This window comes from Python bivittatus, unplaced genomic scaffold, assembly GCF_059951505.1.
Source record: "Python bivittatus isolate LINGU-HERP-01145 unplaced genomic scaffold, Pbiv_v1 ctg000580_np1212, whole genome shotgun sequence".
NCBI lineage: Eukaryota > Metazoa > Chordata > Lepidosauria > Squamata > Pythonidae > Python > Python bivittatus.
Genome location: NW_028277087.1, coordinates 8,022,236 through 8,049,759, shown reverse-complemented (window position 1 = coordinate 8,049,759; position 27,524 = coordinate 8,022,236). Strand labels below are relative to the sequence as shown.

The 27,524-nt window shown below is 43.8% G+C and overlaps 1 protein-coding gene across 1 annotated transcript in view; it reads right to left on the bottom strand.

Annotated features, from left to right (window-relative positions):
* Positions 1-7,791: 7,791 nt before the first annotated feature.
* Positions 7,792-27,524, bottom strand: part of ONECUT3 (one cut homeobox 3) — a 69,357-nt gene continuing 49,624 nt past the window's right edge. The window contains exon 2 of the mRNA XM_088149499.1: positions 7,792-10,773. Within this exon, the coding sequence (XP_088005625.1) occupies positions 10,481-10,773 (293 nt within the window). The 3' untranslated portion in view covers positions 7,792-10,480. The remainder of the gene's footprint in view (positions 10,774-27,524) is intronic.

Below are 27,524 nucleotides of genomic sequence, written 5' to 3'. Positions count from 1 at the left end.
CTAGCCAGCTATGGCTGATTTTAAAGCAGGATTAGACCTAATTAGTACATGGATGGGAGCCTAGACTGAGAATGGCAACCATTTCTGTATTGTTGGCAAGAAAACTGCATGGATGTGTCCTTATAATCAGCAAAAATCAAGCTCAGAGAGAGGTTTTACTTCTATTGTACCTAATAATTAGACTGAAAAAACAGAATCTAAATTTATGGGGTTTTTTTAAATGCATTTTTTTTTAATATACCACTGGTTCTCATTCTCAGACTGACGCTGCTGAATTATCATGACAGCTCAGGTTCCATGCCATGGCCTTCCTGGATGGATCTGAGGTCCTGGATAGATTAAATGTTGGGGAATCAGGCTCAAGCCTACTTGTTTCTAACTTCACACTCAGACTCCAAGATTCAACTGCCCAGACTGTAACACCATTATTGTGACCACACTGAGAGCACAGAGGAAAAATGGTGTCAGTCTCAGGCTCCTTGGGGGAGATGATGTATTCTAGATCAGGTTACTGCTCCTAAGTAGAGCAATCCCTGCATCAGGAGTGATCAGGACCACTTATCTTTGCCGATACTTTTCTTGTGCAAGAGCTTACAATACACCAGCCAACTGAGCCAGTGCCAACCCACTTAATTAGGTCAAAGGCAGGATTAACATGTTTGCAAACACCAAAACCTAGACAGCAACAAAGCAGGGTTAAAACACATTTAACTATCTTGGGTTTGAGGGAGATTGGTCTTACTGGTCAGCTGTGTTGTACAAAGGCCAAAATTCAGTCAATAGTCAAACCTGCCCAGAAGGTTCTCCAAGAAGAGTTGGCGATACAAAACAGCTGAAAAAGCAATTCTCTCTATTACAGAAGTTAGTGTTGAGGTTGGCAGCATGAAATACATCTCCCGAATGGTTGTAGTGTCTACACTACACCTTTTGTTTCTTGCCTAGTCAATGGGGAAAGGGACAGTGATAGATTGAAACATTATCAGGTCTACTGGTGCAAGAACTCAAGGCATATCAGACAGGACTGGAAGATATAGGTGGAGATCTGGTATTCCTTATTATAAAGAAAACCTGACCCACTTACTGTGACTGTTTCCTGCCAAAACCATTGGTAAGAAGATATGACTGGTTAGTGGCTTCCTGGATTATGCATGTTGTGGGAAGAGGTCCACTGTTTCTTTAACCCCAGACCAGTCCTTAGGTTAGGTCTTCATCTAATGATTTTGCAATTATGTCTCAAGCAATGCTGACCTTGAAAGGACAGGCATCCCAGGAAAAGTCAATTCATGGTAGAAAGCCAAAATTATCACCACAATAAAACAGCATGTAGTGTAACATTTTCAATTTGGGGGAGTGCATTAGAAATGATTGCAGCACAATCCATACAGAATGGTCTAGACTAGTGTTTCTCAACCTTAGCCATTTTAAGATGGGTGGACTTCAACTCCCAGAATTCTGAGAGTTGAAGTCCACACATCTTAAAATGGCCAAGATGGCTCTAGAGCAGTGTTTCTCAACCTTGACAACTTTAAGAAGTGTGCTGGGGAATTCTGGGAGTTGAAGTCCACCCATCTTAAAGTTGCCAAGGCTGAGAAACACTGCTCTAGAAAATGTTTGAGGGCAAAAGTAATTGTGCCTTCAGCTTCATCTTTTAAGAGAAGAGAAACCATTTGGTCTCCATCCCCATGAGCCGCTGAAAGATCACCAAAGAAGAAAACTTTTTTCACAGGAGGGCAGTGAAAGATTTCATGAAAAAGTCCAGCACTATCTGAGTTTTATATATCATCAACCACAAACTGTTGCCTCAATGTCCATCTGCCATGATTTCCACTGGTAGCTCTACGATCATAATGCATCTCTTGTGCTGCTCCGTGGAGAGCATCATGCAACGGAGGTTAGGCTTCTGCTTTTATCCTAGAAGTCCACCACCTTGTTTTTTTCCAGGTCAATGGCTACACTTGATCCTCAAATGACATGCTCTGGGATGCCCTCTACAGACAGCTGTGACCAGAGCAAAGAAATGGATGTGGCCAAGTCTTAATATGTTTAATTTAATTTGCATCCAAATTTAATTAAAATAACTAACACAGATAATGTGATTATTTGCTATGTGTTTAATAATTTCCTCCATGGTCACATTAAGGCTGGGTTTGCACCACACTTAACCTTAAACCTGGATTAAGAAAACATCATAGCCATGTTGACCAAACATGCTGGGCCCAAACAAACCAATCATATATTATGGCTTAATGAGAGGGAATGTTGAGAGAATGGCTAGGTACCCCCAAATTCATTGAATCACAGATGAATCAACCTTTAATTAATTGAATGTGCTGTGTGAGTCCAACCTTAGAGAAGTTTTATGTACATGGGAGGCACATCTAAGACTGAGAACTGTGTGTGTCTCTCCCAAGATCTTGAAGTTGTACACACCTGGCCTACATTGAAAGACACCCTCAGCCAGGTGTGTCATCAGAGTATCACAAAAAAAAAAGTAAGGATGGCCACAATGGTGCGATTGAATCTCTGCCTATTTTTTATGTGCATCACATACGCAACATGCATAAAAAACGGAGCTCTGATCACACCATTGTGGCCACTATCTTGACTTTTTTTTAACAATACCCTGATAAACACTCAGCCAGTTCGAAAGAGGTGAAATAAGGCCAATATGCCTCCATGGGGATTGCAGGCAATAGGAGCAAAAATGGTGTAAAACACGCGTGCCGAATAACCTACATGTGAGTTCCACCTTTGGGATCTGCATACACCTCCAATGGTTCTGTACATCAAGATAATGATAGAGAAGGTTATCTAACCCTAAATCTAAGCATGGATGGATGACCCTGGAAGTCACTGGGGGAGTAACTCAGTCTAAAGACCTACCTATTAAATATTCTGCCATTTCTTGGAGGAGGAGGGCATGATTTGCTCTTGGTTCGTATTAGCTGTGGTGCAATGTTTTAGGGAAAAGAAAACCATTTTCCTCTTCTGCCTCACTGTTCCAAAAATTTATAGCACTTGTCTTGTTGTTCAAGAGAATTATCTCTAGGACAAAAAAAAGTGGTTTGTCAATACCTCTGCTTGGAAGGGAAGGATGTTTGGTCTAGGGGAAGATTACTTCTTCACACTGTTTGAGAATGATATGAGGTCACCGTCTAGAAACGCAAGCCAGAAAAAGCAAGGGGTCCCTGCTGCGTTTTATAAGTTCCCTTCGCAGGTGCCTAAGCAATCTGTTTCTTCTGCAGGTAACCCAAATATCCATTTCCTTTTATGTGGTGGAAAGAGAACTAATGCTGAGTCTCTTTTTTTCCTGATATGCTTTTTAGTGTGGCTGGTTCCTTTGTACTGCGCCTTTCAGAAGTAACATGGCTCCTGAACCAGGAATGTTTCTGGAAGAACAACATAGACATCTTTACGGGCACCTGATTTAGCTCACCTTTATCTATACTCACTGAACCAGCTCTCCAGGGTTTCAACCGTCTCCCAGTTTGAATTGGAGACATTTTCATATAAAACAGAGTCCTGTCATTTATTGGTAAATACTCCTCCTGTGCATAACAGTAGAAAGTCTACTGTGCCATATAAGTCCGTATTACCTGCACTGATTGGCACTTGCTCTACTGATGGGTTGCAGACATTTTTTCCAATCCTGGTGGAGATGTTAGGACATGAACCTTGAGTTTTCTGCATTTGTGCCCCACCATCAAGCTATGTCTGCTTGTTATGGGTTTAGGACTTCTGAACAGTGTTGTTTTTTGAAAATGGAGGTGGTGAAGGAGGCCACCAATTGCTCTCCAAAAGGTGTGCGTGGGTATGTGTGTGTTCGCATCCAGACCACCCCAAGGAGGACCTATCTCAAAAATAAGGTGTTGGGATCGGCATAAATTCAGAACAGCACTCGGCTGTGTTGTGTCACCTTGTCTCAAAGGGAACCACAGGAAGGGACAACTGACTGCTCAACGGGATTTGGTGTGTGTACATATATATATATATTTTGCAAATGATTGTCTCTTTCTCTCTCTTCTGAATAAAGACACTTGTGATTGGATGCTAAAAGTGAACACACCAGTCTGAAAAAAGATGCTAAAGTTCACTTGTTGGGTTGGTTGGAAAGGTAAAGGGGCAGGAAGGTCAAGGATTGCTTTTGACTGAGACACAATTCTTCTGCTTGACTGATGTTGGACCTGCTGAAATTCGTCCTAGCCAAGCGCACCCCCTACCCTCGTGAGCTGTTATTCCCACTTTAGCTTGCAGAGAAGCTTTTTCCAACACCCCGTGTGTTTTTAACAATGCACTAATATACAAAGGAAAGAAAATGGTGGAAAAGGAGGAACCAAATAAAAAAGAGAGAATTGACAAAGAAACATCCACAGTCACATGAAATTAATTGATCCATGCACATACCTCCAAATTGAAATTAAATCTTGTTAGACAAACAACACAGCAAACCCAGCCTCTCCCACCCTACCCACCCCCCTCAATAATTATTACATTACTTCAAGAAAGAGTATATTTTTTCATGCATAAATCAAATTTTCATTTCTTTTTTTTTTTGGTCTTTTTTTTCTTCTTAAATTACATTTGAACACATAAACACATATAATAAATACTCTTGTAAGACATGACTCAGCAGAAAAAAGGAACGCATCCCCAAAGCATAGGATATTACTATTATTTGTGATTTTTCTTTTAAAGGACTTGTTTAAATATGAAATCTGTAAACTCCAAGGAACCTTCATTTTTTTCTCTCTCTCGCTCTCAATCTTTCTCTTTTTTTAAAAAAAAAATCATGAAACTAACCAGTTTTTCCTTTCCTTCCCAAACATTCAATATGTCTTCCATTGAGCATGTCAACATAGTAACACTTGCCATCTCTGCAAAAATTATAATTTAACAGTATAAAGCTTCAAGTTGCAAATTCCAAAAACTAGCTAAGTAATTATTATTATTATTATCATTATTATTTTGTCACATAAACTATACATTAAATATTTTTTTGAGGTATTTCAGAGAACATTGTCAAAGGCTTGCCAGGTCTGTGCTGGAGAGAAAGGCAGGGCTACTGATTGGTTATTTATTTATTTATTTTCTCCTGACCGGAGAACATCTTTGGTATCAACAAGCCATTTGGGTGTTGGGTCAAAAGAAAAAGGGGGATTTCGCTAGGCAAAGGGGTAATTCCATGGAGAGTTAGGTTGGTCATTTGGGGTGGTGGTGGGGACATCTGGATGAATACCATCAACAGGCAACACAGAATATGAGAGAGGCAGTCTGGTGTAGTGGTTAAGGTGCTGGGCTAGAAACCAGGAGTCCATGAGTTCTATTCCTCCCTTAAGCAAGAAAGCTGGCTGGGTGACTTTGGGCCAGTCCAACCCACCTCACAGGGTTGTTGTTGTGGGGCAAAAATAGGAGGCAGGAGCATGAGGCACGTGGGTCACCTTGCGTGGCACAGAATAAAGGTGGGATACGAATTTAGTAACTAAACCTCAGAGTTGAAGAGATTGCTGACTATTCAAAACATCACTACCCCTTTACTCATTCTCTGCACTAACATGGACCGAGGACCTAAGGGAGAAGCAAAAATGAATTTGCCCTCACCCCATTTTGTGGCTAGGGTTTTTCAGATTGCAGTGTGGGGAGTTACGTGCCTGAAGTAGCCTTCCCTGCATGTGGAAGGATAGCAGAGGAGGGAGAAAGCTGGCCTGGGACCTTGTTGCTTGATAGGCTAGCTTTCCCACAGGCAGGGTGCTCTGGGGTCAAAGTGCATCCACTTTCTAAGCCACTTCATGAGTACTCTCCGTGCATACGATCTAGATCCTCCACCATGTGCTTTCTTGGAAGGTATCAACTGACTCTCAGGACATGCTTATTTATCAATATTCATACTTAGGAACTTTCACATGCCAGCTATTTGCATTCCAAAGTATATTTGGTAGACTTATTCTCTCTCAAAATGTCCAAAGGAGAACTTAACAGAAGTCCATTGATTCTGACTCTGTAAGAAGTCTCTGATACTCAGCAAACAAGTTGTGGTGTAATTCTCTCTTATACTCTCCTCACAAACATTCTCCCTGGGCAACCAAACTGTACCTCCAAATTAAAACTGAAACTTCAGGTTTGAAAGTATCTTTGTTCCACGGGAGTTAGCAGAGAAGGATAAAATGGGCGTGGTGTTATTCCACCTTTTAGGCCAAGACTAATACGCCAAAACTTTGATTCAAAGGGGGTTTTAGGATCCCGAGGACCCATTCTTCCCAAATATAGCCTTCCCCACATCTTTTGTTCTGCACTGTCCTTCCCAGGACCTTTGTGAACTCAAAAAGGGGTGGTCTTTTTTCCCAGGTCACAGCCAAATAGGAATCATATGGCCAGCTGGTCTGATACAATGCCACATTTGATAATGCACACAGCGTTGCATGAATGATCCCAGATATATTTTAGAGAGGGTCTTCTCCCACTCACATTCAGATTAGCCTTAGCTTCATCTTGATTTCACCTTTCCTCTGAGGATCTCACAACGATGAGATGAGTGGTGCAATGGTAGAGTGAAGCATGCACCCCAATAATGCGCTGCTGGGATTTCCAACAGGCTGACAGAACCGCTCTGCTCATTTTCAATCCCGGATCAGCCGCTCTAGCCCAGCATGGTTGACTTTGGGGGCAGTAATTCTCCAGGGGTTTTGGCAGAATGAAGTTTCCCCCCAGAACCTTTCATACAGCAGGGGTTGAACTTAGCCTTTTTCTTATGCCGAGCGTGAGCACAACTATTGTGTTGCGCATCTCGCCCTACTGCTCTACGTTGGTGGGTGGGTGGCAGTGAACGAGCAGATGCCCGTTACAGATGCAGGGTTCTGAAGACCAAACATTTCGGATGGAAATGCCACAAAGAAAAAAGAAAATACCTCACTGTTCCTTGTGCACATGGTGAACTAGATGTGCATTGGAGTGCACATGAAACACTGGGGGAGGAGGAGGGGAGAAGGATAGGACCCAGGGGATCAAAGGAAAAATAGCTCTTGTCCCATCACCCAAAAGCTATGAGAGTTGTCAGAATCCATCTGATTAAGAGAACTGAGGTAATATCATGTGAACTTACAGGACGAAGGAAAAAAGCAACGAAAACAAAATGGTTTTACACCTTTTGTACAAGAAAAAGGCACTCAGCTATCACTCCGTTCCATTCGCGCGCTCTCGCTCGCTCTCTCGGAAGGTTGGAAAACACGGGGGACCGTGGGATGGGGGAAGGTCTGCGGCAATGACCTACGGATGGTGGGCTGCAAGGGAACAGGAAGGGGGAGGCGCAAATGGGTGTATTCCAGCACAAACCGGGCAAGGAGAACAAAATCTTTGGTATCAGGTGTGATTTTCAAATCACAAAAATCGAAAACTCAAGTGAGGTAGCCTATATTTTCTGGTTCTCACTAAAATGTCTTTGCATGTTCGGGGTCGTTCATTTGATAGAACTATTCCTTTTTCTTTTCTTTTCTCCCCCTCCCTTCGGTTCTTCTACTAAGTTCAGGCCCCATCATTTCATTTCATTTCATTTCATTTCATTTCATTTCATTTCATTTTTTTTTCTTTTTTTCTTTAGTGAGGCTTCTCAGCCCTTCAATACTTCACAAAATCAGGTATGGGAAGTCCACCAGAGTCCTCCTCCATCATTCTTTAGCATCGACAACTCACAACAAGACAAGATGATGCGGTAGGGTGGGATAGATTTGAAGGGGATGGACACTTGGGGGGCTGAGAGAGATGATTTGGGGGGCTGTTGTCCTCCTGCTGTATCCCCCCGGCTTTTGGTAAAACACAGCTCAGCATTTACTACTTTCCCTTTCCCAGATCAGTTTTCTTTGGTCGGTGAAATGGACTTCCCGCTCCATCCCACACCCTGCTTGGCCGCACCCCATAGTCAAGACTGGGACAAAATCTTTTGCTGAAGATAGGAAAGATTAGCAGAGTCACTTAATTCTTTTTTTCCTTCTTCCTTTTCTGCTCAAATAAAAACTTGGATGGTTCTGGTTTTTTCTCTCTCTCTCTCCCTCTTTTTTTTTTTTTCCATTCCCAAAGGTGCCTAAGGGTCGCTTAACACATTGTCTTCAACATAAAGTGAACGCATAAACCATTGCGCAAAGATGGTGCTCTATTACCCGCATCAATTTGATAGTGTCCCATTAAAAAATAATAAAACAAGGAAACAACACACACATACACACACACACAAAGAATCCCACATTTACCATGGAGATGGCAAGGCTGCAATTCTGCGGCCAATGCGCCTTCTCAAACGCCTTTTTTTCGCTGGCTCCCTAGGCCAAGGAGGGGCTTCAACTTTGCCAGCCAGACACACAGATTTAACTGGTGATGCTATTTCTCATTAAGTTGACCACGTCTCTCTCTTTCTCTCTCTCTCTCTCTCTCTCTCTCTCTCTCTCTTTTTGCCTTGAAACGCTCCTGATTCATGGCGCCGGTCATTACTGAAGGAAGTCCTCCTTTCCGAGCAAAGAGGACTCCCGTCTGGTATCCATCTTCTGTTTTTAAGGCAAGCTGTTAATTGGCACACACACAAAAAATAGTCACTTATCTTTCGTACGTTGCCAGAATTCCTTTTGAGTTTTTGTAGAGTTTGTTACTTCCAACGGGGAGGGTACGGAACTGCAGCTGGGGAAAGACTGCGTGTGGGTTTCCTTGCCTCTTCCCCTTCCCATCTAACTCTGGGGTTAGCAATCAGATTCACAATCTGCCCCTCACTCAACCCAACCCAACCCAACCCAACCCAACCCAACCCAACAGGCCCAATCTGATTCCCATCACGTATAATATTGATTCATCTTTTCTCTCCCCTCTCCTCTCAGGCAGAAAATGGGGTTAGGAGGCAAAAGAGGGAGTGAGGGAGGAGATGGAGATAATTAATCCAGGTTGGGGCTGGCCTTTGAAATGAAACCAATATTGAATGGAAGGTCAGCTGCTGATCCAGTGTCCACGAAATAAAATTCAGCTCCTACACTTCTTTGCTTTGATTACTTTAAAGCTTTTTTTTTTTTAATTACCCGATTTATGTACCTAAAATGTGCTTCATGACCCGCTTTTACTCTAGGTGACACAGTGCAACTTAGCTTTGGATTCCCCACTACTAATTCAAGGGAGAAAAGAGGGGATATTTTTCATAAGAGTTTCTGCTTTCCCCCTTGATACTTTGGCTTGGAATTCCTTTGAGAGGAATCATCAAAAAACAAAAAGTCTTCTTTTGAGTCGGATTTGGTTTTGGTAAATTTCGGACCATGCCATGATGCGCTTGGCAAGATTTCTGGTGGATTTTCATGGGGACCGCTTGGAGTGTGAAGCCTTCTGTAGAGAACGGGATGTGGAAAAAAGAGGACTGAGCTATAGGAAATGTACATGAGGACAACATGATCACATTTTGAAGATGTTTTTCTGGAATGGATTTTCATGCGCTTTTCCATTGTTACTATGATGAAGGGTGTAGGTGGGATTGGTTTTTTTTAAAAAAACCTTCTCAGGCCCAATATGCATCCTTGGCTTGCAAACTGAGTAGCTCCCTTAACCACATTCACACATGCCATCACTGACTCTCATTTCATGATAAACAATTGCTGCTTGTCTCCATATAAAGGATAAATTATTCCCACGAGACCCTCTCACATGCCTTTTCCCATATCAGAAGAAGGTCATTATCAGCTTCGCAATAAATGACCTTTCTTTGAAATAGGGAGGGGATACATAATTGGATATTACAGGCCTGGTATGAGTCCTAGAAGTATCCCACAATTCACTTCTATCTCAGTGGTGAAACACAACCCCAGTAGGGAAAATGAGTTAGTCTGGGATTTAAAACCCAGGAATTAGAGGAAGTCCAATTATGTGGACAGGTACATATCAATACATCTCAGTGAGCTGAATCAGCTTAACAAGTTAATAAGTTACCTGGTTCTTGCCCTCCCTTCAATTTTCCAGTGCTGGGCTGTTTTTAAGGCATACACCACACACTTGCTCCTGAGATAGCCAGGACATCTGGGATAAGTATTTTGTTCTCACGATGACAACTTCCAAATCGACTTCCTTGAAAACATCTGCTATTAAGCTGAGTCTTACATACCCCATCCCTCTGCCATCAGGACAATATAATACTCTCTTGTTGGAACTTATAGGAAGGCGGACATCCCTCAGCTAAACCCATGGTTTGGGGGGGGTTGCTCAACAGATGAGGTGATGAAATGGCCCTCCACAAGTTGTAGAGTTTGAGTGGAGGTCAAAGCCGGATGCTGCTGTGGGATGCCTCTGGAAGATCTGGGATATCCCAGAGGCATCCATTCTGGATGGTTGTGAAGTGTGCACAATGCGCTGCCGTTGCTCAACATATATGTGTATGCAGGTGAGAGGAGCACACATGGAGAAGGGAATGGGCTCTTTTCTGTGTGGAGTTCAGGGGGATGCGAGGGATGATAGGTGATGAAAAAAGAAATCATGCTTTGGAAAAAGTGCTTGTTGATGAAGATGGGACTCCAGGGTTGGCGCCTGGTTCCTCTTGCCAACGGTTCATACACCGCCGGCGAGCATTCATGAAGAAGTTGCTGACAGTGTTGAGCTCCAGGCCCAGCTGCTGCGAAATGGTCATTTGCATCTCCTTCGAAGGTCGCTTGTTCTCTTTGAAGATGGCGATCAGGGTGCGGCGTTGGAGGTCTGTGAAGACCAGGCGCTGCTTCTTGGGTTGCAGGTTCCTGTCCTTCTGCTGCTCCTGCTCTTTACGTTTGCATGCTACACAGATGGTTTTAAAGAAAAAGAGGGGGGAAAAAGAAAATAACATGGCTATCAAATTCATGCACATCAAGCTTGCTTTCAACTTTTCTCCCCCCCTCCTCCTCCCACAACATTTGCAATGCCCTGTCGCCAGATAAAGGACTATACCAAATGACTTTCATTAGCATTCATTCAAAATTTTGGCTAAAAAAGCATAACCAATGTATAGTGCTTTCTGTAAATGTGATGGAAATGTGCCCCTATTTGTGTAAAATATTCTGATTCCATTACACAAGGAGGAATAGGTGAGATTTAAGGTGACAATCTCTGATCTCTCTCTGGATTGTAAGATGGCAACAGGCACTGTCCATCTGCTTTTTTATTGAGGAGGACTAGACAAGGTTTTGATATATAAAAACTAAGTTGCAAAGTATCTGCACTTTAAATTCTACACTCATTTATCATGATTGGTTCACGGGGCTTTGTCTGAATCAAAGCACTATTGGTTCCCATTGATATCACATGTTCCCTGATTGACTACACTGAGAGAGAATAATTAGTATTTAAATAGATTAAACTGTAAATCGCAACTTGAGCTGAGACGGGAATAGTGATTCCTGAAGAGGATTCTCGAAAACCAGGGTTTAAAAAAATTGTTATCCATGTCTGTACATTTAAATTGGAGAGATGCTTAATGGCAGTTCTGAAATGTCCTTCACTCTACCTGCTCCATTCAGGAGAGCAGGGGTGGAGGGTGAAGGATGGCAAAAATGATCTTTGAACAGGGGCTGGATCCTCTAGCAGATCCTGTACTGAGCAGGAATTGGACTACATCAATGTTTCTCAACCTCAGCTATTTTAAGATGTGTGGACTTCAATGCCCAGAATTCCCCAGCAGCATGCTGGCTGGGGAATTCTGGGAGTTGAAGTCCACACATCTTAAAGTTGATGAGGTTGAGAAACCTGGACTAGATGATCTCTAAGGTCCCTTCCAACTCTAAGATTCTATGAAAACAGGAGAAATTGATCAGATACACCAGCCCTGAAGTTCCCAGTAGGCCCAGAGATTAGTAACCCCATTCCTTTTAAATCTATACACTTCCTGCAGCTTCTAATCTTGGTGTCTTCCACCTGTTCTGGATTACAAGTCCCATCAACTCCCACTTGAGATGGCCAATGGTCATGGGTGATGGAAGTTGTAGTCCCAAACATTTGGAGGGTATCAGGTTGACAAAGGCTGGTTAAGGTGAGCACTGGACCCCTTGGTGTAGAATGCATGATTTTATCCATAACATCATTCAGAAAACAATCCAGCTTAGTGTAAAACCCATAAAGGGAGCTTCTGTTTTTTATTTTTAAGAGAGGCAGCCATCAGGCATCAGGAAAACCCCATGAAAAAGTATTAATACTAGGAAAAACGTGCCCAGAAGCCAGTTCCCCTTTCACCCCTCCCCAAACCCTCTGCTCCCGTATTCAAGCTGAATATTCCCCACAGGGAACATTTAGTTCATTCTTAGAAAAACGGTTTTCCCACAAATTGTACATTTTGAAGGCGAGATGCCTGCTCCCCATAGTCTATGCATCTGGCCACCGTTCACCTGTGCATGACAGGTTCAGTAGGTTTTTGTGGCGTTGCATCAGAAACCCATGAAACCTGTTTGATCAGGTGCACCGTGAGACAGAAGACATCAGCATGGACATCAGAAGACAATTTTGTCAAAGGCCTTTACATTCTCCTTCTTGCGTCCCAACTGAAATTTAATTCACGTAAAGATAAAAGTGCTGGTTGTGTACCTCCATCAAAACCCCAGCAGATGAATCAGCCACCTACCCTATGACCATCAGATGCTTGCAAGGAAAACAAACAAAAATAAACCTTTTTGGCACAAAACAGTAATATTTTCTCTTTTAACTTTTTTTAAAAATAGATACCAACATTTTAAAAGGAAAGAAAAATAAACCAACAGCAAAGACATAGATTTGCAAATCAGAATTTGGATCAAAGCATTCGCTACAATCAAAACCCTTTCATTTCCCCTTCCTTTCCCCTCTTCCCTTGCCAGCTTCCCCTTGCACAAAATTGATTTGGCCTGCAAATACATTGATGCTGTAAGCCAAGCAAAAACAAAAATCCACCCAATAAATTCAGCCTGCGGCAGATGATGAACGGAAGACAGACATGGGAACCACACAGATTTAGTTGAGAGCGTTCATACCGGCAGAGGTCAATACTGTTGTCCGGGCAGGGTTGACAGAACAAAATAGCAGACTGTGTTCTGCAGCGTTAGATCAGACACAATTGGAACCAGCAAGAAGCTGCTGCAGGGCCACGGGGACTGACCTAACCAAGTTTCTCAGCCAACATGTGCCAACCTGCTACAGTCTGAACCAAATGGGAAGCTTGTGAGTCATCTAAACCAGAGGGCAGAGGAACAGCTCAAGAGCAGCCCTGACGAGTAGTCTTCGTTTAGCAACTGCTGCATTTAGTGACTGTTTATGATGGTGATGGAAAAGTAACTTTACAACCAATCCTCGCATTTACGACCTTCACAGGTCTACAAACCAAAGGAAAGCTGAAATAAGATCATAAGCACAGTCATGGTTTCACTTAGCAACCGCTTTGCTTAACAACTGAGTTGCCAGACCCAGTTGTGGTTGCTAAACGAGGAGTACCTGTATTTTAGTTTATTCTTGTCATAGTTCTATTCTTATGGTTCTGTTCTATCCTATTGTGGTAGTTCTGTTCTGTTCTGTTCGTAGTCCTCACTTACTGACTGCCTTGTTTAGTGACTATTCAAAGTTATGACTGTTAAAGAAAACAGCTTTGTGACCAATCTTCGCATTTCTGGCCATCGCAGCATCCTGTAGTCACACAATCACCTTTTGCGAACTTCACAGCCGGCTTCCAACAAGCAGAGTTAAAAGAGAAGCTGGCAGTAAAATCACAAGTTGCAGTCATGTGATGTCTCACTTAACAACCATGGCGATTCACTTAACCATGGAAGCAGAAGTGATAATATAAGCATGGTCACAGGATTTTCACTTAGCGACTGCGGCGCTTAGCAACAGAATTGCCTGTTCCAATTGTGGTTGGTAAGCGAGGACTACCTGTATTCTATTTATTTCAGCATCCAAAACCTGCAGGGTGCAAGGCAGGGAAGTCTTGAAATCACTAACGGGGATAGGAGTGGGACTTTCAGCTTCACATCATCCACTTTGCGGCACTGTTAAAGTACTTTAATGGATATTTTATTTTATTCCCCATTAAAAAAAAATTCAGGGAAAACTCCCACCGTAAAGATGGCAAGATGAATCAGAGTCTCTCAGTGTTTTTACTGCATGATCCTGCTGGATTGTGCTTTTCCCCTCCATTTATAGAGGGGGAAAAAATCAGGCGTGTTTGTTTTCTGCAGGGCCTCCAAAGCAAAAAAGCGAAACCTTTTAATTTGAAAGAGGATGCAGTACCCTGATGGTGGTAAAAGCAGTTTCGGTTCATGGAGAAACAACTATGAAAGGCTGTTGGCAAACCGCTAAACAGAACCTCCATGTTCCAAGGTAATATACCTTAGAATGTCAGCTATCACTGTCCCTTCCCAAACATTTGGTGACTTCTGCTAGAAAGGGGGTGGTAAATTCACTGGATCTTTGCTCCAACCCAGCAGGACTCTTACACATAAACTTTGAGCCTAGGTGTTTCTGATTCACACAATCATACCACAATCATACCCACACATATGAAGATAGGGAGAGATGGTTAATTTACAGAGAGGGCTGCACACTGTATACGGTTCAGGGACCCTTTTGAGCCCATAGATCCCACAGCACCAGGCCACACAATTAAGCTTTGCTGCATATGAAACTAAGACCCGAGACCGAAAGAGCTTGAGAGCATGCACAGAGTGTCTTTCCCTCATTAATGAAATGGACGTCATTCTCCATGTGAAACACCAATAAATATAAACCTTAAAGGGATTCTTCATTTTTTTAAGAGGGGGGAAAAAAAACAAAGGAGAAGAAGAGGAGGAAAAGCTTTCTGCAGCTTAACATGCCTGTTCACAGTTCAATATAATTACTGTTCCGCAGAGTAGGAATCAATAGCGGCTGTAGTCGAATTTACTACATACTGTGGGTCTCCAGAGCTGCAACAGATGGGGCTACTTCATATGCTCATCTCCCCATGGATGATTGCCTAGGCGGTCTTGATCTCACCATCAGGTGATAGCCGGGGGGGGTGACGGGGAGCTATGTTTCTGCAGATGTAACAAGGGTTGGGTAAAATAGAAGACCACGCTGGATTTCAGCTATGTTCAGCATCTTTCACCGTGCTGTCTACTCTGACATCAACCCAGTAAGCTGGGCCCAGAAAATTGCACCTGAGTTTTGCCTAATGCCAGTTCCTATTAGGATTCTTGGAATAAGCCAGTAAGAATCTAGGAACATGATCTGAATGCTGTTGGTGCAGGCCCAAAACCTGCCTTGTCCAGTGTTCAAGTCATATGCGGAATAGGACAGCTATAAAAATCAATCAAACAAACAAATAAATAAAATCCAGCCAGATGCCTCCAGGAAGTCTACAAGCAGGAGGAGTTGATAGTCCCTTCCCTTTGGCCTTTGGTGGAATCCTCCTCCCCCCTCCTCCTCCTCCTCCTCATGTATTGAAAACCTTATCCTCCATGGATTTATCTAATTCCCTTTTATAATCTTCCAGGTGGGTGGCCATTGCCACATCTTGTACTAGTGAGTTCTGAATTTCACCATGTGCTGTAGGAACAATTTCAACCTGTCCTGAATCTCCTTTCATTCAGCTTCACCACAGATCCCACTCCATTCTACTGTCCACCATTGTCTATGTTTTCCCCACCTGTCATTTTATGAATCTTCTAACTTATTTTATTGTTCCTTATTCATTCAACTTCTAAGGCTACCCACTCCCCAAGCGATTCTGGGTGGCTTACAAGAGGGTTAAAAGATCAAAACAACTAAACAAATATATATTTTTTGAGTTTTTTAGATTTTTTATAACAACCAAAAAATCACAGCAGTAAAACAACTGCAATAAAACAACCACACTGGGGAAAGACTTGGTGCCCAACATTTGAGGAGGTTCCCACATTGTCCTGGCCCAGTGCCTACAGGAAGATCTAGATCTTCAAGGCCTTTGTAAAGGACATCACCTGAGGCCATACAGACCTCCAGGTTGCAGGGGTGGGGGGATATGATTCCAAAGGGGAGGGATGGCAACAGAGAAGGCACATTTCCTGGGTCCCATAGCATGACATTGCTTTACTGATGGGATCCAGAACATGCCAGCCTGTCCAATCTTATAGGATGGGCAGAAACAATTTGAGAGAGACAGTTCTGCAAGTATCTAGGCCCTGTGCCATGAAGGGCTTTACAAATGACCATCAGCCCCTCGAATTGCACTTGGAAGCCGACTGGCAATCAAAATAGAAGTATCATAGGAACATATTGAAGAGTGCCCATAACTGTTGTGCTGTCACATTCTGGACCAGCTGTAGCTTATCTTCAAGAGCAGTTCCATGCGTAGCATGTTGCAGTGATCCAAATGCATGATGACTAAGGCATGGGTGACAGTGAGTAGGGCCTCCCAATCTAGGAATTCATACAACTGGTACATAAGATGAATCTGAGCAAAAGCCCTCCTGGTCACAGCTATCACCTGTTCTTCGAGCAAGAGGTCTGAGTCCAGAAGGAGCCCCCAACTGCAGACTAATTCCACCTAGGGAAGTGCAACCCTATCCAGAACTAAAGCTGGAAAATCCCTGGAAGTGCATGGTCAGTGAACCAGCAGCCACTCTATCTTACTAGGGTTGAGCCTAAGTCTCCACCCATCCAGATCCCTAGGCACTGTGACAGAACCTTGATAGCATCACTTGATCACCTGATCCCATGTCGCTGAATGACTTTGCTCAGCTGCTTCATATAGATGTTAAATAGCAGTGAGGAGAGCTCTGAGCCCTGAGGAGCCCTACAGTGCAGGGGCCTTGGCTAAAACTCTACCAGCAATAACTGGAATTGGCCCATGAGAAAGGAGGAAAACTACCATAATACTGTACATGCCCCACTCTCAATTCCTGAAGCTAGTCCAGACAGATACCATGATTGATATCAAAAGCCAGTGAAAGTTCAGGATAATTGCACCACCCCCATCCTGGTCCCACCAGAGATTATCTACAGGTAGTCCTCACCTGGGGACCACAATTGGGTCCCGGCAACTTGGTTGCTAAGCAAAGTGGTCACTAAGTGAAACTGCAACTGCGTTTACAATCTTCCTTCAGCTTTCCTTTGCTTTACAGACCTGAGAAGGTGGTAAATGCAAGGATTGGTCGCAAAGTTACTTTTTCATCACCATTGTAACTGTGAATGGTTGCTAAGTGAGACAGTTGCTAAATAAGGACTACCTGTATAAGCACAATTAACGTTATCTTTGTACTGAATCCTGGTGTGAAACCTGACTGGAAAAGGTCAAGGTAATCAGTTTCCTCCAGGAACATCTGGAGCTGCATCCCAATCATCTTCTCCAGAACCTTCCCCAAAATAGAAAGGTTGGAAATAAGCTAACACAGTTGGTTCCAGTGATAACTTCTTGAGGAGGAAACACACCACCACCTCCTTTGAGGCAGATAAAAGCACCCTCTCACACAAAGATGAATTCACCTCTGCTTGGACCCAACCACATGCTGTCCCCTAGGAGGCCTTCAGCAACCAGGAAGGACATAGATCTAACACACAGGTGACCACCCTAACAGCTCCAAGCACCTGTCTACTTCCTTCAGCTTTACAGACTCATCCTGCCAGACTGTAGACTACAGAGCAAGGCTGTGCCTCGGCCAACTCAGAAGGACCAGTCCAGCGAGAGTCCAACTCGGAGCAGATTCAAATAATTCTATCCATCAGATGCCTAGGATAGTCCTCAAAACAGCCCTTCAAATGATCTTCTGACTCTTCCCCACCTCCCCTCAATAGGGTCACCCCAAATAAGGTATTTGGGCAGTAATCTGCAGATGCAATAAAAACATGTAACTATTTTTGTACCTCTTCCCCCCCCCCCGCAACGTAATCCCTAATATAGGCTCTTACAGGTGTTTGGGCAGACTCACTCTTTGCCTTTTTCCATCTCTTCAGTCCATCTCTTCTGTCGAGCTCCTCAACAAACCCCAAAGCCTTTGAATTGATGTACAGGGAAAGGTCACTCAAGACTAATCTGATCCTAATTCTCCCTCACTTCCCTTCACCTGCCTTTCTTTTTAATAAGAAGTTCCCAAACCTTATGACCTTTCCTTATAACGGGGTTACTGCAGCTTTCCAACCATCTGGACCTCCAGACTGAGGTCCTTCCTCCTTCATCAGAGAATCTGAGTGTTCAAACATGCCACACGTATTGGCTCACTCATGTTTACAATCACAGATTGGTAAAATAAGTGCAGCCATAATGGGAATTGATTGGACAAGATGTATATTAAACATAGCCTAACAGGAAAATAGGATATGGGGCTGTAAGAGGAATCAGCCACAGGTTTCTATAGAAGTGGATTTATGAGTTCTACCAAAACAAACTCCAACATAATACAGGTGCAAGGGTGTCTGCAGGGTATTCATGGTGCACTGAGCCCTCAGGACATTAAAAAATGTGGCTGTCAGCCCTTTGAGGTAGTCCGGAGAAGAAGCGCATCCAGAAGTACTAGCTCTAACTTTATTGTAAGGTTTCATTAACAGAATCTTGCAAGTCTGAAAGCCCATCTTTCCCACCTCACCTTTACAGTCCAAAAAACTAGAGAGGGTCCCTTCTGAGATGTTTGCCATGCCCCCATTCCTTCTGCGGACTCAGCTGCCACTTGTCTGATCGTTGCCTAGTCTGTGACTCTTCCTCCTGTCTCCCAAGGTCATTCCCACGCACCATTACAATGACACACATAGAAAACAGGTGGAGCTTCTATTGTACCATCACAGCCATCTTCTGGACGTTTTGGATCATACCCTGTGGACTTCCCTGTACATGGTAGCAATGAATATTTGCAGACCTGTTTTGCTTCAATTAAAGATCTGCACAAAACCTGACCCCTACTTTGTTTGGCTACCCCTATCACAGGCCAACACAATGTTTCCACTGCAAAATCCTGGATGCCCTCCACTATTCATTGTAGACAGGCAAGTCTACAAAAGGGGCAAACTGTGTGCTGGGTGAGGGCTTAATGCCCATACTCCATGTTTTCTCTAGAGATACAACAGCTGAGATTCTCCTTCTGAGCTTCTAACTTCTCAAGGAGAAGGAACTTAAAGCTGACAACTATTTTAATGGGGCTAGAAGATTGGGATATTGGAGCAAGCGTAGATCTGGGACAGAAAGGCAAGATGCGCAATCTGGGAGTGGGAGCCTAGATGTATGGTAGAAGCCACAATGATGTCATGTTCATCAAGATATCCTCAAGCAAATGGAGCTAATCATGTTATTTGAGGAACCGCCTGTCTCAAATTGTTTCTGTCCACCCGGTACGTTCCAGGTCTCCTCAATTAAACATCGTCATCTTATGGGACCAAGGAAGCGTTCCTTCTATTGTTGCCCCTGTCCTCTGGAACAGCATCCCCACCAGAGTTAGATATGGCACCCATTCTCCTGGGGTTCAAGAAGGCCCTTAAGACCTGGCTCTGTTCCCAGGCATAGGAGTAGTGTCCCTGTGGAGCCCCTATCATGTTTTAATTGTTTTTATTGATATGGTTGTTTTTCATCTGGACTGTCTTGTCTTACGTGGTTTTTTAAGCTGTTTTTAATCATATATTTGGACACTGTAAGTGGCCCAGAGTCTTCTGGAGTAGGTGCCCATATTTATTTAGTAAATAATAATAATTAATAATAATCATATATTATTATTCTAGCAATAACCCAGCCTTAAGTTGGGCAAAATAAAGGCGGCGTATACATCTAATAAATAAATAAATAATTTGTACCACTCTTCCGTCATTTCCATCACATATATGATGATGTCACAAGACCGATTACGTCACTTGTTCTCTTGTGGACGCCCATGAAGGGAACTGTTGCATCTACCCTCCAGCCTCTCTTCTCAAAACCGAATCACGAGCCTCATAAGTACATCCTGGATGGGTGTTCTTTCAAGAAAAAGCCTGGGACAGATTATGATTCACTACCGCCAATTGCCTTGGCTGTTTCTCTTTCAAGTTTCATTGCAGGGGAAAAAAACCCCTCCGTGGAATTGTTTCTAAAAGAGGAGGATGGTATAATAGAGACAATCAAGAGCCTTGCTGTTGATAGAGGACGATTATCTCCCCGTGTGAGCTCTTCTAAGCATTTCACTAAATATCCCTGATTTTAAGGGCAAAGCAATTCCTCCATTGTGCCGGCCAACGCACTTGTGTCTTTTTCCCTCTGCCTTCTTACGGCAACCAAACCTGTAATTTTCTCCTCCTCTCCCTCTTTTATTTAAGTGCTGGTGATTTGGAGCAGCGACAAAGGATAGCCAGGGAGGAGAAGGTTCAGTTCACACCTGCTGGTGGTAACTGGGACGAGGGAGCAACGTGGGCAAACAGCCCTCATCTTTCATTCTGTGTGTGGACAAAAAGGAAAAGAAAAGAAGAGGAAAAATTGGGGCAGGAGTAAGACGGAAAGTGGAGTATCCAAGGACGGGAGTTCGCAAAGTGGCTAAAATTTGGCTGTCTGGAGCAACTAAATTGCAGGTCGGACATGAATTTAGGAACTTCACAATTCACCTTGTCAACTCTGGCCTATATTTCTGAATTCTGTCAGCAGGTACAGTATAGCGAATGAATGGAGGGGTTGTGGAACATACTTAACCAGGTTAGACATAGAACTAGCTGGTGCATACACAGAAATGTGAAGCTTGGTTAGTGTTCATCTTGGTTTTTTGGTTTTTGTTTTATGGTTCAGCATGTGAGAGTCCAAGGGGTTTGATTAGAGAACGATTCAGTGTATTGCAAAAACCCATAAAATGGATTTATTCAGTTACCAAGTTAGGCATGTTGTGTGAACACATCCAGAGGGATTGTCCCTGAAGGATCAGTGGACAGTCAGTGGATGGATCCAGGAATGATCCAAAGTAGCATAGGAGCTGGATAAGGAGCCATTGGATGAAGCTACCAATGAAATGGAGACAGCGGTAAATCAGTTTCTATATAAATCAGTGTTGTCCAAACTTGGCCACTTTAAGATGAGTGGACTTCAACTCCCAGAATTCCCCAGCCAGCATGGCTGGCTGGGGAATTCTGGGAGTTGAAGTCCACTCATCTTAAAGTGGCCACGCTTGGGCAACACTGATATAAATGAACTTGCCTCTTCAACAAAATCCCTTCTTTCAGATACAAAGGTAAGTCTTGCCTTGGCAGATTAGGGCTGCCCCAAGCCACCCCCCCCCAAAAATGTAACTTTAAAAGAAATCTGCCAGAGGTTTTACCACAAAATACACAATTCAGAATGGACTCTGTTGTAGCAGAGATAGCTAGCCAAAAATTAAAATTGCTCCCATCCATCATTCTCTGCTTGAAAACTGGAACAAAAAGATACGAGTAGGAAACCTACATCTGCCAAAAGCTGGTATTTAAGGGGATATAACAAGAAGTCACCCATTTTACACTTTAGAAGGGGGAGACCAAAGGACATCAGGGAAAGGCGCCTACAAAACTACGTAGCAATGAATTCAAGTTTTTAAGAAACTGGAAGAAAAAGACACAGAATGTGGTAAAACATAAAAAAGGATGTCTATATGATATTTAGGCAGGACTGTTAGGTATGTTTGCCACTTTGAGTTATATATAAAATCCCCAGCTTGTAAAATCACCAACTGTAATGTCACTCAGTCTTTAAAAAAAAGATGGTAAATGCGAAGTGGGAATGAGAGGCAAAGATCATGGTATCAACAGAGGTGTACCAACAGTCAGGGCCCATACCCAATTTATTATATAAATCACATTCAATGTTCAGTGTTGCCATTTTCTTCTAAACACTTCCTTACTTCTTTGACACACGGCCTTTGAACATGTCTGAGTACAGTAACGTTTTCTCTGAAAAAACATTGTGATTGGCCCATGGGGCCTGACTTTTGGGACACCCTGTGTGTGTGTGTGTATAAATATAGTATTTATGTTATATTTTAATTTCGGTTATCCGTCTAGAGTCACACGGGTGAGATGGGCGGCCATATTCATCTACATAAATAAATAAATCTGGGCTGCAAAAAACTTTTTGAAAGTTATGACTTTTCTCTTTCTGCTGCCCCCTACTGGTCACCGTGAGCATTGCACCCCAGATAGGTAACTAGTTCCACCATTCTCAAAATGTGGTCTATGGACCCTTGGGGGTCTCTGAGACCCTTTCTGGGAGTCCACGAGGTCAAAACTCTTTTCATAACACTAAAGCATTATTTGCCTTTTTCACTCTTATTCTCTTGCGGTTCATGGAGTGCGTGCTTGGGTATTCTTGTGTTTTCCAGAATTTCCTAAGGTAGTAGGTTTAGGGTATAAATATGTGTGTTTTCAGAGATGTTCAGTTTTAGGGTTATTTATGTTCACATGTAATGGGCTTATTCTTGTTATTTTGAAATGAATTAATGAATACATGTTTTAAAAATGTCTCCGTTTTCACTTCTCATAGGGAAAATATTGATAGATATATCCCACATGAACCAAAGTTCTTTGGGGTCTTCAATCATTTTGATGAGCGTACAGGGGTCTTGAGACCAAAACGTGTGACAACCAAGGCCCTGGACAAAGGGTCTTCTTCACTGCTTTGCCCCAACGGCCAAACGCTTTCCTGCCATGGGGGGGGGGCAAGTGGTGTTGTCCTTACCATTTTAATGAGGGGCAAATTCACTTGCCTTACTTTCCCACCAAAGCCTCCCCAACAAGTGAGAGAGACAACCACCGCTCCTTGGGTTGATGTTGGTGCAGGGGAGATGGATGACCCTAACCCAGTGTTGTCCAAACTTGGCCACTTTAAGATGAGTGGACTTCAACTCTGGGAGCTGAAGTCCACTCATCTTAAAGTGGCCAAGTTTGGACAACACTGCCCTAACCCTAACCCTAATGCTAACCATAACCCTAACCCTAACCCTAACCTTTCAAGTTGCCCTAGTGACCGCTTGCAGGCACAGAGGTGCTCCATCCTGTCGATCCTTCACTCGAACTGTTCCCAAAGCTGGGTCCGGTACTCTTCTCAAAACCCTGGAGGCGGCTCAGGAGGCGGGTGCGGCATGCAGTGGGAGCAGGGAGCTCCCTCCCACTTCATCTCACACCCATCCTCTGAACCTATGATCGGGCAGCTCAGCTGTTTTTGAACACAAGGTCAGTGCTCTTTCAAAAGGCTGTAAGAGTAGGAAAAATAGCATTCCTGTCAGCTCCACCGTACAGCTCCGTGAAGCCCCTTGTTGTCAAAAGCAGGGGACATCTTTAGTGAGCTTACGGTTGCAGAACCAGCAATGGGCAACGGACGAGCTGTAGCCCTTTTCCCTGGCTTAAATCAACTTTCTGTGTAGCAGAGGACTAGGGCCCTAGTTTTTGAAACACAGATCTAGCGCTGTTCCAAAAGAGCAATAAACCCGTGGCTGCCTAAGATTTGACAGGCGCTTCAGAAAGCACTGGTTCGGCATTACAGGGACAGATGCTTCTGTGGAAGGCAGAGGTCCAGTCTTTGCTGCAGACCAAGCCAAAATTTATTTATTTATTTATTTATCATTTATTTATTTATTTGTTAAATTCATATGCCGCCCATCTCCCCCAATGACCATGGAGGGCAGTTTCCAGCGACCAGAAGGGAGGGTGGCCTGCCTCCAGCAGGCTAAAGTGGCTAATAACGGCTGGACATATCCCAGCTCCTGACAGGGTCAATTACCCCAGCATCAGTGAAGTGCCCTAAATCTTGCTGATTGCAAAAATGATGTTAGGGGAACCCAGAAAACACTACAGATAGTCTTCGGGTTATGTCCATTTGTTCAGCAACCATTCAAAATTACGACAGTGCTGAACAAGGGGGACTAACAACCAGTCCTCAGAGTTCTGGCCGTCGCAGCATCCCTGCAGTCACGTGATTGTAATTTCCAACATTCCCTGCCAGCTTCCCACAAGCAACGTCAATGGGGAAGCCAGCAGGAAGTCGTGGTCCCATGAGGTCCTTGCTTAACAACCTGTGCAAACCTTGCTTAATGACGAGGGCAACCGGGACCGCCGTCGCTAAGCGATGTGGTCACATGACATTGTGCTTTATGACCATGTCGCTTAGCAACGGCAATTCCGATCCCAACTGCCGTCATAAGCCGAGGACTACCTGTACTTTAAAATTAGACAATCCAAAGATGCCTCAACTATGGGTTGGGGACACAATATTTAAAAAATAGCCACTGGGCCATGTTTGTGCTACAGCTACAGGGGACGCGAGAATGACCCTGAAGAGATTGAGGAAGGGGGAACAGGCAGAGAGGAACCGAGACAACCAGGAGCATGGGGCGGGGGGGGGGGAGCCATTGAATCCTTATGCCTCAGTTGCAGTTGCTTCCTGTGGGCTTGAACAGAGCAGCAAAAATGACACTTGCCTCAGGAAGCCAGCAGGAAAAGCCTACACGTCAAATACTGAAAACGCAGAAATATAGACCCGCCTTGATGGGCCTGCACTGCATCAGGCAGATCGTCGGTGTCTACATGATGTCTGTCTTTCCAAAAGATTCCCAGACAGGCCTACCTCCACGCACAGGTCTAACGAAAAGAAGGCCATTCCTGCTCCCCGCAAGCAGGGCAGTGTTTCTCAACCTTGTCAACTGTAAGATGGGTGGACTTCAACTCGCTTTGGGGGAGATGGGCGGCTGTATAAATGGGATGTGTAAATAAATCAACTCCCGGATTTCCCCAGCCAGCCTGCTGCGATGCGGGGGGGGGGGGGGTGAAGGGGGAGTGCAGCTAGGGAATTGCCAAGGTTGAGAAACATGGATCTAGGGCTCCCAGATCTGGCCAACCAAAAGCAGGACAGGAAATGCCACCCCTCTGCCACCATCTACTGGCTGTTTGCATTCTTGCCACACAGATTTGCCCTCTACAATCTAAATCAGGGTTCCTCAACCTCAGCAACTTTAAGATGGGTGGACTTCAACTCCCAGAATTCCCCAGCCAGCATGAAGTTGAAGTCCACCCATCTTAAAGTTGCTGAGGTTGAGGAACCCTGATCTAAATGACAATACAGCAAGGAAAGAGAATGGGGGAAGGAACGGAAAAGGAAAATAAAAAAGTCAGGCATCGGTTGTTAAAGATCAGTTATTCTCCCTCTGAAGCATTTCTGCTACATATTAAACAGCGATGATATTCTATTGCTAGTCTGAGCAGTGAAAAAATGGGACTAATGTTACATATAAAGAAGACCCTATTAAGACAACAGGTAGAACAATCGGCCTTAGAACTGACCATGAAGATATCGAAGTGGTGGAGAGCTTCTGCCTTTCAGGATCCACCATCAGCAGTAAAAGAACAAGCAGTCAAGAACTATGCCACAGACTAGTGCGTGGGACAGCAGCCACGAAGGCCTTGGAGAAGATATTCAAATGCCATGATGTGTCTACACCTACCAAGATCAGAATCGTGCAAGTTATGGTCTTCCCTGTGACCATCTATGGAAGCAAAAGCTGGACTTTGAAGAAGCAGGATTGGAAGAGTATTGGCGCGTTTGAACTTTGGGGTTGGAGAAGACTCCTGAGAATACCGTGGACAGCCAAGAAAACAAACGGATGGATCATTGAACAAATCAACCAGGATTCTCCTTCAAGGCACAAATGACCAGGCTCAAATAATCCTACTTTGAACACATTCTGCGAAGACCCAGCTCTCTGGAAAAGGCTCTAATGCTGGGAAAGGTACTGTAGAAGGAAAGAGAAGAAGAGGACAACCAGCAACAAGATGGATGGACTCAGTTACACAGCACTGGTGGGAGACATGAAAGAAAAGGTTAGGGATAGATCATCTTGGAGACTATTTATCTATGTCAGTGTTGTCCAAACTTGGCCACTTTAAGATGAGTGGACTTCAACTCCCAGAATTCCCCAGCCAGCCATGCATGGCTGGCTGGGGAATTCTGGGAGTTGAAGTCCACTCATCTTAAAGTGGCCAAGTTTGGACAACACCGATCTATGTGGTCGCTAGGAGTCGAAAATGACTTGACAGCATATAATCAATCAGTCAAAATGCTAGTTTGGGAAAAGGAGTAGCCCTACCCTACTCTATTATAGCTTAATCTAGTGGTGGTTGCTGGAATCCAGGCCATCCATGTTCACTTTATGTGCAACAATAAGGCTGTTACTTGTAGTTCGAAACGAGTGGAAAAAACCGGCAGGTCCAGTTGTCATATATGCTTCTGGCCAGTAGGGGGCACAATGGCTTCACAGACACACAATATATTCTTTTTTTTCCCTCCTCCTTTCACACCCATCCACCCTTCTCTTACACAAAGAGAGCTGTTGTACACAGTACATACTGTGCGCTGTTGGAAATTTAAATTCTTGACTCAAGAGAAATAATGCCCCTTAATATAGCCCCCCCTGCATGTCTGAACCCTCTGCATCCCTCAGGCACCACTGCAGCTGTTGCAAATCTCCTTCCCAACCAACCCTTTTAGTCGGAGGTGGATTGCCTCTTAATACGGAGACCCCGGGTACTTCTCAAGGCAAACCGCCTCAACAAAGTTCTTTTTCCTTTCTCTATTCTTTTTCTATCCAGAGCCACTCAAGTGAGTGCCCAGTGTTACACCCAAAGTTCTAGAGTTGCACGCTCTTGGAAGCCAAATCCCAGGAGGAAACTGGTAGCACCTTTCCCCATTAACCAATTTCATTTAAAGGCATCAGCTGTTGTGAGCTGCAGCTCCCTTCAGCAGCGGCATTCATTTATTTATTTATTTACTTACTTATTTTAATTTCTATAGCCGCCCAGCTTAGCCAAGTGACTCTGGGTAGCAAGCAATCATAAAATCAATTAAAACCAAATTACAAACACAATACAAACAAACAAATAAATATAGCCGCCGAGGAAAATCACAATCGTAGATGTTAATATAACCAGGGAACAGGGCCCTTAACACACTTGGGCTCACATAGCCAGGTCTTCAAGGCCTTACGAAAGGCCAACAGGGTTGGGGTCATCCTAATCTCTGGAGGGAGGATGTCCCAGAGGGCAGAGAAGGCACGTCTCCTGGTCCCCGCTAGCCGACATTCCTTGGCTGACGGGACTCAGAACGTGCCGATCCTGCCGGCTGAATTGGGCGGGTAGAAACAACAGGGAGAAGACGGTCCCTCCGGTAATCCAGTCCCAAGCCATGATGGGCTTTAAAGGTGAGATGCAGAAGCTGAGGCCTTCTAATCAAAGGTGTTAGTCAAAGTCACCCTTAATCAAAGGTGCTACCAGATACCTTCTGATTTTTTCCCCACCATAGACTAACATGGCTCTCCTCCTAGAACACAATTCGAAGACTGAAGGATGTGTTGTTGTTTAAACATATCATGTTTAATGATATTTTTTAATCATTTAATGTCATTTTTTAAATTTTATTTTTTACACGTACCAAAATATCTCGGAAACTTTCATGTTGGTTGGCTGCCATGACAAATAATAGTGACCCTATACTATTGTTTGTGTAGATCAGTGTTTCTCAACCTTGGTGACTTTAAGATATGTGGACTTCAACTCCCAGAATTCCCCAGCCAGCCATGCTGGCTGGGGAGTTCTGGGAGTTGAAGTCCACATAACTTAAA